The 13044-nt window shown below is 40.8% G+C and overlaps 1 protein-coding gene across 1 annotated transcript in view; it reads right to left on the reverse strand.

The window, feature by feature from the left end:
- Positions 1 to 13044, reverse strand: part of LOC135573446 (anoctamin-3-like) — a 105170-nt gene that overhangs the window by 14654 nt on the left and 77472 nt on the right. The window contains exon 17 of the mRNA XM_065022778.1: positions 6210 to 6408. Coding sequence (XP_064878850.1) covers positions 6210 to 6408 — 199 coding nt within the window. The remainder of the gene's footprint in view (positions 1 to 6209; positions 6409 to 13044) is intronic.

Here is a 13044-nt window from a genome sequence, read left to right on the forward strand (position 1 = left end):
GTGCCCAAGAACGCCAAGGTAACCTGTGCCCAAGAACGCCAAGGTAACCTGTGCCCAAGAACGCCAAGGTAACCTGTGCCCAAGAACGCCAAGGTAACCTGTGCCCAAGAACGCCAAGGTAACCTGTGCCCAAGAACACCAAGGTAACCTGTGCCCAAGAACGCCAAGGTAACCTGTGCCCAAGAACGCCAAGGTAACCTGTGCCCAAGAACGCCAAGGTAACCTGTGCTCAAGAACGCCAAGGTAACCTGTGCTCAAGAACGCCAAGGTAACCTGTGCCCAAGAACGCCAAGGTAACCTGTGCTCAAGAATACCAAAGCTGTCATCAAGGCAAAAATCTAAAATAGATTTTGATTTGTTTAACACTTTCTTTTGGTTAATACGTGATTCTATGTGTTATTTCGTAGTTTTGATGTCTTCACTATTATTTTACAATGTAGAAAATAGTAAAAATCAAGAAAAACCCTTGAATGATTAGGTGTGTCCAAACCTTTGACTGCCACTGTATATACCCCAGAAATATATGGAGGATTGGAAATGATGCAGACAATTACGTTGATGGAAGGTACAATCTAACTGCAATATTAAAGCTGATCTATCCCCTTAAAAATAAAAATGGATTAATTCATGAATTAATTACAGTTTTTTACAATCACTTTGGCACGAATTTCGGAACCTTGATGTAATTTTTACAAACTCTAGACGCAAAACTCACAACCAATGATCAAAATGCACATTTATCAAAACTCAAAAACTTTTTCCAATTTCTTGGATACAATACACATAAAGCTAAGATAATTTGTTCATTGAACTAAAATCACCTGTTCAATATGACACAACTTGACATCAAAGTATTACCATTTCAAAATGAAATTCACACATTACATCTGAGATGACCGTCTATTCATTTCATTACAATGATCTAACTATCAATTGATACAACTGCTCAAAATGATAAGTAACTGTTGCATTACTCTTAATGCATATTTTTGGGGAAACTGACAAACAATATTCCATGTTTAGATCATGAAAGTTTCAGGATAACGAGATCCATTGACACCAATTACTGTGGACCATGAACCAATTGGACTACATTATGTATGGATGTAATATTTCATCATCATTCTTTATCAGACACTGTTTCTATGGTCCCATGTACCACTTTTCCAGACCATGTTTTCAGATTTGACAGATTTGATATTACTGTACACTCACCGGCCACTTTATTAGGGTCACCTATCTAGTACTGGGTAGGACCAGCATTTGTGGCCTTTCTGTTAGCTTGAATGAGTCTGGACATTCTCCTCTGACCTCTCTCATTAACCTCTTCAGTCGACCCTCTACTTTTTTGAACATTCTGTTAAAAATCGCGCAACATTTCAGCGCCCTGCTACTCATGCCAGGAATATAGTATATGCATTTGCTTAGTCTGTGTGGATAGAAAACACTCAGACGTTTAAAAAACTGGTTAAATCACTGCTGTGGCTTTACCAGAACGGCATTTACATCGAAAAGCACAGGAAAAACTGATCACTGAAAATGGGGAAAATATATCCATGCGCTACTTGAACCCATTGATAAACGTGAACCACAATGAATTGACTGAGGTTGCAGTACCTACAGCTTCCACAGGGTGTCTAGAGTCTTGTCATTTCCCTTCGAGTTTTTTCTTGGTCAAACAGATACAGGACACCGTATCTAATCCGGTCTAGGACCGGATATTTTCGTTGAGTTTCTAGCCGGACATTTTTCCAGACGGACAGCTAATGATCTTTACATCGCCTCCTGATGAATTTTATCGCTTATTAACGTTTACTAATACCTAAAGTTGCATTACAAACGTATTTCGAAGTGTTTTGTGAAAGTTTATCGTCGACTTTTTGAATTTTAAAAAATGACGTTACGTTTTGAAACAATGTTTTTTTCGTTTATCACACAGTCTACATATAACGATATCTAGGCTTTATATGGACCGATTTAATCGAAATAAAGACCCAAATAGTGTTTATGGGACATCTAGGAGTGCCAACAAAGAAGATGGTGAAAGGTAATGAATGTTTTCTATTTTATTGTGCGGTTTGTGTAACGCCGAAATGCTAATTATTTTGTTTACGTCCCCTGTGGGTCTTTTGGGGTGTTGCATGCTATCAGATAATAGCTTCTCATGCTTTCACGAAATCATTTTAAAAATCTGACTTGTTGCCTGGATTCACAACAGTGTAGCTTTAATTCGATACCCTGCATGTGTATTTTAATGAACTTTTGAGTTTTAACTAATACTATTAGCATTTAGCGTAGTGCATTTGCATTTCCAGAGCTCTAGTTGGGACGCAAGCGTCCCGAGTAGAAGCAACAGGTTAACAAGGTGATTTTGCCCACAGAACTGCCGCTCACAGAATGTGTTTTGTTTATCGCACCATTCTCTGTAAACTCTAGAGACTGTAGTGCGTACAAATCCCAGGAGGGCAGCTGTTTCTGAGATGCTGGAATCACCATGTGTGGCATTAACAATCATACCACGGTCAAAGTTGCTTAGATTACGCATCTTGCCCATTCTATTGGTAGGTCGAACAACAACTAAAGCTCTCTACTCCATATACTCTATATATTGAGTTGCAGGCAGCCACATGATTCGCTGTTCGAATATAAGCTTCCTTGAAAGGCTAAATCAGGTCTGTAGAGCTGATGGCGTGACCTATGTCATTGTGTGGGATAATATCAGGTTCCACCATGCTCAAATGGTGCAAGCATGGTTTCAGGCCCATCCACGATTTACCACCCTGTACTTACCCCCATACTCTCCTTTCCTAAATCCCAAATGAAGATTTTTTTCTCCACATGGAGGTGGAAGGTATATGATAGGTGCCCAAACAAGTCACCATTCTCCAGGCCATGGATAACGCATGCAATGACATCACGGCAGACCAACCGATTCACCCGAAGATTCTTCCCAAGATGTTTGGCTAATGAAAACATCCATTGTGATGTGGATGAGAACCTGTGGCCAAATCCACATGACAGGGTTGAGGGAAATATAGAAGTACAGTAATCAATCCTTTGTTTTGCTTTTTACAGTAAGCCAGGTGAGGAACACTGCAGTGAAGTTTTACAGTAAGCCAGGTGAGGAACACTGCAGTGATGTTTTACAGTAAGCCAGGTGAGGAACACTGCAGTGATGTTTTACAGTAAGCCAGGTGAGGAACACTGCAGTGATGTTTTACAGTAAGCCAGGTGAGGAACACTGCAGTGATGTTTTACAGTAAGCCAGGTGAGGAACACTGCAGTGATGTTTTACAGTAAGCCAGGTGAGGAACACTGCAGTGATGTTTTACAGTAAGCCAGGTGAGGAACACTGCAGTGATGTTTTTACAGTAAGCCAGGTGAGGAACACTGCAGTGATGTTTTACAGTAAGCCAGGTGAGGAACACTGCAGTGATGTTTTACAGTAAGCCAGGTGAGGAACATGGCAGTGATGTTTTACAGTAAGCCAGGTGAGGAACACTGCAGTGATGTTTTACAGTAAGCCAGGTGAGGAACACTGCAGTGATGTTTTACAGTAAGCCAGGTGAGGAACACTGCAGTGATGTTTTACAGTAAGCCAGGTGAGGAACACTGCAGTGATGTTTTACAGTAAGCCAGGTGAGGAACACCGCATTTGATGTTTTACTGTAGTTTTTTTCTTATTGTAGCTAATTATTTTTGATTTGATTCAAATAAACCTATGAGTGATTTCATCAATACATTTCAGATTTTGTTCAATGATTCCACTGTGTCTGTTGTATTCTCTCTACTAGTCCTTTTACAGTGATGTATATACGTGTAGTACCATAATGAAACATGTATCACATATTTTGTACTACAATATCTAATGATTGAACAAACAACTACGCAGTGAAACTACCGATATCTTGTGGGTGATCTAAATTAATGTTCCTATGGTATTTCATGATAAATTTGTTATATGAACCAATGATTCTGCAAGTGCAAGATTTCTTTAATTAAATATATGAATGCACAATGCAATGTTTTGAACATTGGACAGCCTGTGTTACAAGTGATGACCGTTTTGAGTTCTGTGTCTAGAGTTTTCAAAAATGTCCACAAGGTTCTGAAATTAGTGCCAAAGGGATTGTAAAAAAACGATTAAAAAAAACAGGACCCTGAACAGCTTCTACCCCCAAGCCATAAGACTGTTAAATAGTTAAATTGTTAATCAAATAGCTACCCAAACTATCTGCATTGATCCTTTTTTAACTAACATTTTTGACTCATCACACACAGAGCATTATGAGAGTATTCAGGACCCCTTTCCTTTTACCACATGTTGTTACGTTACAGCCTCTAAAATGGATTAAATAGATTGTTTTCCTTTTCAATCTGCACACAATAACCCAGACTGACAATGCGAGTAATCAGGGGCCTTTGGTCAAGAACCGATGGTCACTCTGACATGTGTCTGTGTGTGTTTGTGTCTGTGTCTGTGTGTGTGTGTATTTGTGTGTGTGTTGTCTGTGTGTGTGTGTGTGTGTGTATGTGTGTGTCTGTGTCTGTGTCTGTGTGTGTGTGTCTGTGGGTGTGTGTTGTTTGTGTCTGTGTCTGTGGGTGGGTGTTGTTTGTGTCTGTGTCTGTGTGTCTGTGTCTGTGTCTGTGTGTGTGTCTGTGTGTGTGTTGTTTGTGTCTCTGTGTGTGTATGTATGTGTGTGTGTATGTGTGTGTGTGTGTGTGTGTCTGTGTTTGTGTGTGTGTGTTTCTGTGTCTGTGTCAAATTCTTATTTTCAATGACGGCCTAGGAACAGTGCGTTAACTGCCCTGTTCAGGGGCAGAACGACAGATTTGTACCTTGTCAGCTAGGGGGTTTGAACTTGCAACCTTCCGGTTACTAGTCCAACGCTCTAACCACGAGGCTACCCTGCCACTTTGGGGAGTGGGGGTCAACAGTCAATCACTCCCTCCAACAGAGAATAGGCCCCCTAAGGTCTATAAGTTCATTCCCAACAATGTCCCAGTTAGGTAACATAGGCTCATCTGAAAACTCTTTTCATGTCTTTAAAAATCTGTATGGTTTGTTTCCCCTTCGGCAACCCTTTACACATGGAGAATTTTGAAGGTGAGTTGCAATTACCCTCTAAAGAATGCTTGTCATATATACAATCGTATGAAAAAGTTTGGGCACCCCTGACAATTTCCATGATTTCCATTTATAAATAATTGGGTGTTTGGATCAGCAATTTGATTTTGATCTATCAAATAACTGATGGACACAGTAATATTTCAGTAGTGAAATAACGTTTATTGGATTAACAGAAAATGTGCAATATGCATCAAAACAAAATTAGACAGGTGCATAAATCTGGGTACCCCAATAGAAAAATCACGTCAATATTTAGTAGAGCCTCCTTTTGCTAAAATAACAGCCTCTAGACGCTTCCCATAGCCTCTAATGAGTGTCTGGATTCTGGATGAAGGTATTTTGGACCATTCGTCCTTACAAAACATCTCCAGTTTAGTTAGGTTTGATGTTTGCCGAGCATGGACAGCCCGCTTCATATCATCCCACAGATTCTCAATGATATTCAGGTCTGGGGATGGCCATTCCAGAACATTGTACTTGTTCCTCTGTATAAATGCCTGGGTAGATTTTGAGCAGTGTTTTGGGTCGTTGTCTTGTTGAAATATCCAGCCCCGGCGTAACTTCAACTTTGTGACTGATTCTTCAACATTATTCCCAAGAATCTGCTGATATTGAGTGGAATCCATGTGACCCTCAACTTGAACAAGATTCCCAGTACCGGCACTGGCCACACAGCCCTACAGCATGATGGAACTCCCACCAAATTGTACTGTGGGTAGCAAGTGTTTTTCTTGAACGCTGTGTTCTTTTGCCGCCATGCATAACGTCCCTTGTTATGACCAAATAACTCAATCTTTGTTTCATCAGTCCACAGCACCTTATTCCAAAATGAAGCTGGCTTGTCCAAATGCGTTTGTATACCTCAAGCGACTCTGTTTGTGGCGTGTGTGCAGAAAAGGCTTCTTCCGCATCACTCTCCCATACAGCTTCTCCTTGTGCAAAGTGTGCTGAATTGTTGAACGATGCACAGTGACACCATCTGCAGCAAGAAGATGTTATAGGTCTTTTGGAGGTGGTCTGTGTGAGCTGTTTCTGACTGTTCTCACCATCCTTCGCCTTTGCCTCTCCGATATTTTACTTGGACTGCCACTTCTGGCCTTAACAAGAACTGTGCCTGTGGTCTTCCATTTCCTCACTATGTTCCTCACAGTGGACACTGACAGCTTAAATCTCTGCGATAGCTTTTTGTAGCCTTCCTCTAAACCATAATGTTGAACAATCTTTGTTTTTGTTTTCAGGTCATTTGAGAGTTGTTTTGAGGACCCCATGTTGCCACTCTTCAGAGGAGAGCCAAAGAGAACAACAACTTGCAATTGGCCACCTTAATGGGGATTTCCATGTTTCCCAGAGACAAGATATCTTAAAGGGGTACACTCACATAAGTAGGGGGGCTTTCCAGGAGGGAGTAGAAAGGAGGGCTGTGAGGCATAGAGTTCTTAGTGTCTGGTACCCATGACCTATCAGTGTCCTGATATGGTATATGAATATCCATGGTATATGCTGAAAATGAAGAACCAGAGGCTTTATGGTCACCCCTTTAGTTGTTGAGCCATTCCTTTGGTATCGGGGCGTGGTTAACGTAACAGCCACGTAGTTAGTTTTTTTCAGGGATTGATCTTTCTGGGGGTTCCTTTGAATCATAATCCTTAGGATTCACATGTATCATGCACTGCCGTTGTTGGCTCTGTACAAAGAGCGTTCACTAACTCTAACATTTTCAATTCCATTAGATCTCAACTTTTAAAAGGAATAAGCGCAACCTAAAATCCCCAGTCAGGCCACCATCATGAATGTTTTGGTTGCGGGTTTCCTCGTTGCTGATATTGAACTCCACACATCCACATGGAAGTCCATTCTTTCTTTGTATTTTCACCCTATGAAATAATCTTCCTGAGGAGTCAGGGGCACCTTCCCAATGGGTCTCGTAGCCAGTGAACACGCTATACCCCTTTGTGATAACTCTCAGTTTGCGAAACACACGCCAGTCTTCAAGCCTGTAGTCCACTTCTAAAGCCTGGTCTGTATATTCTTCTCCTTCGGTTACGGTATAGTTTCTCTCTACAGGCCAGGTAATCAAACTGATACTCCCATTGCTGTCCATTAGACATCAACACTTGATCTTTCAACACAGTTGCGGGCGGTATTTGGGTTCTATACATATTTAGAAAAACATTTTTTGGCGCATCGTATATTGATGCTTTATACTCTTCCTTTTCTCAATGTATTAACCGGGGTCCTGCGTCCGTTGTTATGGTCATCAAGGGTGTGTCAGTGATCAAAAAATCTGTTACAACAGCCAGGCCCTAAGTTCACTACAACACATTCCACAGTTCAACGAGGTTACTACACATCAATCATCATGACAGCTTTTAGCATAAACAGATGCCCTATCAGGTTACATAAACACTCACTCGATAGCGTGAGAATGGAAGGACAGGATGTCCATATATGGGCGTAACCACTCACTCCATAGCGTGAGAATGGAAGGACAGGATGTACATAAAGGGGCATAAACACGTGACCCGTAAAATATCTCATCAATCACTTTTTTGACGTGTGCAGTCTACAATATTCTCTCTGTGTGTGTGTCTGTATGTGTCTGTGGGTGTGTTTGTCTGTGTGTGGCTGTGTGTGTTTGTGCTTCTGTGTGTGTTTCTGTGTGTGTCTGTGGGTATTTGTGTCTGTGTGTGTGTGTGTTTCTGTGTGTGTGTGTGTGTGTGTGTGTGTGTGTGTGTGTGTGTGTGTGGCTGTGTGTGTGTGTGTGTGTGTGGCTGTGTGTGTGTGTGTGTGTGTGTGTGTGTGTGTGTGTGTGTGTGTGTGTGTGTGTGTGTGTGTGTGTGTGTGTGTGTGTGTGTGTGTGTGAGTGTCTGTGTCTATTTGTGTCTGTGGGTGTGTGTTTGTCTGTGTGTGTGTGTGTGTCTGTGTGTTTGTGTGTGTCTGTGGAGTTTGTGTGTGTGTGTGTGTTTGTGTGTATGTGTGTGTCTGTGTGTGTGTGTGTGTGTGTGTGTGTGTGTGTGTGTGTGTGTGTGTGTGTGTGTGAGTGTCTGTGTATTTGTGTCTGTGTCTATTTGTGTCTGTGGGTGTGTGTTTGTCTGTGTGTGTGTGTGTCTGTGTGTTTGTGTGTGTCTGTGGGAGTTTGTGTGTGTGTGTGTGTGTGTTTGTGTGTATGTGTGTGTCTGTGTGTGTGTGTGTGTGTGTGTGTGTATGTGTGTGTCTGTGTGTGTGTGTGTGTGTGTGTGTGTGTGTGTGTGAGTGTCTGTGTATTTGTGTCTGTGTCTGTTTGGGTCTGTGTGTGTGTGTGTGTGTGTGTGTGTGTGTGTGTGTGTGTGTGTGTGTGTGTGTGTGTGTGAGAGTGTCTGTGTATTTGTGTCTGTGTCTATTTGTGTCTGTGGGTGTGTGTTTGTCTGTGTGTGCGTGTGTGTCTGTGTGTTTGTGTGTGTCTGTGGGAGTTTGTGTGTGTGTGTTTGTGTGTATGTGTGTGTGTGTGTGTGTGTGTGTGTGTGTGTGTGTGTGTGTGTGTGTGTGTGTGTGTGTGTGTTTCCAGCATGGAAATGCTTGTTCAGCTGGTAAAAAGTGTCACATACTGAAAAAGCTGCATACCAACATGGTCTCTTTTTTGCTTTCTTGAGTAAGAGAGGACTTTCTTAAAACAGCTCCAAAATGCAGATGTTTCAGCTCAGTGCTTTCTGTGGTGGTGGGGCAGCCAGAGGAAAATATGGAGCATAGGGGTTGGTAAAGATCTCTAGTTACGCCGTGATTGGCTAGGTGTTCTGTCACTCATGTGGACACTATGTAGCTAAATCTACAGTGAGAGCTCAAATAATTCAAGCCTGCTTGGGTGCTGCCATAGATTGACATTCAAGAAGGCTCAAGGTCATCGGCCACAGATAAAATTATGTCAAAACAATCAAATCAAGTTGTATTTGTCAAATGCCCCTAATACAACAGTTTTAGACCTTACAGTGAAACTGCCCTGAAAACCTTTTACGGCTCGGGGTTCTTCTAGCGTTTTACTAAAACAACATCCGGTGAATTTGCAGAGCGCCAAATTCAAATGACAGAAATCGTAATATTAAACATTTATGAAAATACAAGTGTCTTACATAATTTAAAAGCGTAACTTCTTGTTAATCCAACCGCATTGTCAGATTTCAAAAAAGGCTTTACGGCAAAAGCATGCCATGCGATTATCTGAGGACTGTGCCCCACATCAAAATACCTTTCCAAATCAGCATAAGCATCACAAAATCAGAAATAGCGATAAAATAAACCACTTACCTTTGAAGATCTTTCTCTGTTTGCAATCCCAAGGGTCCAGGCTACGTAATGAATGGTCATTTTGTTTGATAAAGTCCTTCCTTATATCCAAAAAAGTCAGTTTAGTTGACGCCATTGATTTCAGTAATCCTCTTGTTCAACATACATTCAAACGAATCAAAAAAATGACAGGTAATGTTCGTCCAAACAAGTCAAACTATGTTTCTAATCCTCAAGTGATCTAATATCTACATAAATAATATTAAAGACAGAGAATAGTATGTTCAATATTGAAGATAAATAACGAAGAGTGCGCACCTCATTCACTCGCGCAAGAAGACTACTTTTCTAATGAGGGTCACCTTGGAGAAACTACAACTGCTTGTTCGTTTTTCAAGGAACAAGCCTGAAACCCTTTGTAAAGACTGTTGACATCTCTGCAAAAAGGGGTCCTTTTTTTTGTTTATCCCATAGGCTAGCATTGAAATGGCCTTTAACCCCCCCCCAAAAGAAACATCTGGATGGATTGTCCTCGGATTTTGGCCTGCCATATCAGTTCTGTTATACTCACAGGCATGATTGTAACAGTTTTAGAAACTGCAGAGTGGTTCCTATCTAATGCTACTAATTATACGCATATCATAGCTTCTGGGCCTGAGTAACAAGCAGTTTAATTTGGGCATTCATCCGAACTTCCAAACACTGCCCCCTAGCCCTAAGAGGTTTTAACCAACAATGCAGTTTTAAGAAAATACCCCAAAAAAGTAAGGGATAAGAACAACAAATAATTAGAGAGCAGCAGTAAATAACAATAGTGTGTTTATATACAGGGTTACCGGTCAATTTGCGGTGACACGGTGTCGAGGTAATTAAGGCAATATGTACATTTAGGTAGAGTTATTAACATGCGGAATAAGCGTGATCAGAAAATGGCTGACTGCCAGACACCTGATAGATTCTGCTCTCATTCACTCCCACAACACCGTAGAAGTCTCATTCAAATTTTTATAGATGGTTGACATCTAGTGGAACCCCTAGGCAGTGCAACATAATTCATATCTCAAGGGGATTTCATTGGGGATTCTGGTGAATGCATACAAAGCTCAGATTTCTCACTTCCTGTTTTGATTTCTCCTCAGTATTTTGCCTGCCATATGAGTTCTGTTATACACATACATCATTCAAACCGTTTTAGAAACGGAAATGTTTCTGATTGAGAGGGGTTCAAATCCTTATTTCCCCCATTAAAATGCAATCAATTTATAACATTTTTGACATGCGTTTTTCTGGATTTTTTTATTGTTATTCTGTCTCTCACTGTTCAAATAAACCTATCATTACAATTATAGACTGATCATTTCTTTGCCAGTGGGAAAACGTACAAAATCAGCAGGGGATCAAATACTTTTTTCCCTCACTGTATGTTACGTAGTAAGCTGTTAGTAGCCCATGTGCCTCACCCTAATTATTTGGTCCCTTTCCACCCATAACTTATCCTACTGTTCTGACTTGGTGTTGCACATGTAGCCTATAGCCCGTTTTAGATCAATTTAATCATGGAATATTGTAAGAGCTTTCATTGTCAACTCATATGCTCCCTTTATTTATCCTACGCTTCTGACTTCACTACTCTACATATACTGTAGAACGTGTTCTGAATTCTGTCGCTGTACTTTTTAAAAGTGCAGAAAAAAAGTTATATTGACTATGTCCATCCTAGCTCACTCATTAATGTCTTAATCTAAATTACCGATTGCCTCTTGTCCGCTTGTCGTCGACCTTATGCCATAGTTTGTATATCTCAATTGTCAGTAGAAACCACATTTGTTTTAAGCAAGTCAGCCACATCAGCTATGTTGAAGTATCACTACTCTGTTCTATCTGAAGTATCACTACTCTGTTCTATCTGAAGTATCACTACTCTGTTCTATCTGAAGTCTCACTACTCTATCTGAAATATCACTTCTCTGTCTGAAATATCACTACTGTGTTGACACCTCATCTTGTACTGTGTGACTGTGTAGTGTGTTCACCAAAAGCTGATGATGAATTGTAAATAAGTTGTTAAGTCAATATTTGTCCACGTACTTGGAAATGACTGACTGGTGGAGTTGATGATACAACGTTTCCTCCACAAAATCAAACAAGCTGTAGACACACCCCAGAGCTTGAACAACTGTTGCATATCTATGCTTGAATCCCAAATGTCACCCTATTCCCTATATAGTGCACAACTTCTCACCAGAGCCTTATGCGGGCTAGGGAGTAGGGTGCTATTTGGGATTGATCCAACAACTTTGTGGTCCAGTTTGGCTGTGAAGCAGACTGTGTCCATTTTTTTTTTTTTTTTAACCTTTATTTAACTAGGCAAGTCAGTTAAGAACAAATTCTTATTTTCAATGATGGCCTAGGAACAGTGGGTTAACTGGTCTAGGAACAGTGGGTTAACTGGTCTAGGAACAGTGGGTTAACTGGTCTAGGAACAGTGGGTTAACTGGTCTAGGAACAGTGGGTTAACTGGTCTAGGAACAGTGGGTTAACTGGTCTAGGAACAGTGGGTTAACTGGTCTAGGAACAGTGGGTTAACTGCCTGTTCAGGGGCAGAATGACAAATTCGTTCCTTGGCAGCTCAGGGATTTGAACTTGCAACCTTTCGGTTACTAGGCCAATGCTCTAACCACTAGGCTAATCTGCCACCTCCCATAATAAGACTCACACAAATTTTCATGGTAGGGATTGAAATAATACTGAACGGTAGCTTAGAAAAGCAATAAAATAAAATAATTGTTAAATAACTAAAGTACAATTACAAGATAGGGACATACAATTACTAGTGTTCAAGTTTCCATTTATAGTATTTTATAAATGGAATAGACAGCATTAGAAGAAAGGATAACTAGCAAAATAACACAACTTCAAATATATGACTAATTGGAACACAAAAGCATCATTTATTTATCCGTTTTTTTTTACCAGGTAAGTTGATTGAGAACACGTTTTCATTTATAGCAACAACCTGGGGAATAGTTACAGGGGAGAGGAGGGGGATGAATGAGCCAATTGTAAACTAGGGATTATTACATGACCATGATGTTTTGAGGGCCAGATTGGAAATTTAGCCGGGACACCAGGGTTAACACCCCTACTCTTACAACAAGTGCCATGGGATCTTTAATGACCTCAGAGTCAGGACACACGTTTAATGTCCGATCTGAAAGACAGCACCCTACACAGGACAGTGTCCCCAATCACTGCCCTGGGGAATTGGGATATTTTTTAGACCAGAGGAAAGCATGCCTCCTACTGGCCCTCCAACAACACTTCCAGCAGCATCTGGTCTCCCATCCAGGGACTGACCAGGACCAACCCTGCTTACCTTCAGAAGCAAGCCAGCAGTGGGATGCAGGGTGGTATGCTCCAGGGACAACATAGGAGGAAGAGCAATAATTGTTTGCTAAAATAATAATTACTTGACAAAAAAGTAATGTAATGCATTGGCCGTCCTGGTTATAGGTAACAATCCTTTGCACAAACTTTCGACATTATTATTATTGTAAATTATGAAAATTAGATACGTAAGATATTTGAATATGCATATATTTTTAATAGCAATATATAAAACAAATTGAGGTGAGAGCATTGGAAATACATTTAGC

Source organism: Oncorhynchus nerka, linkage group LG9a (genome assembly GCF_034236695.1).
Source record: "Oncorhynchus nerka isolate Pitt River linkage group LG9a, Oner_Uvic_2.0, whole genome shotgun sequence".
In the NCBI taxonomy this organism is placed as follows: Eukaryota; Metazoa; Chordata; class Actinopteri; order Salmoniformes; family Salmonidae; genus Oncorhynchus; species Oncorhynchus nerka.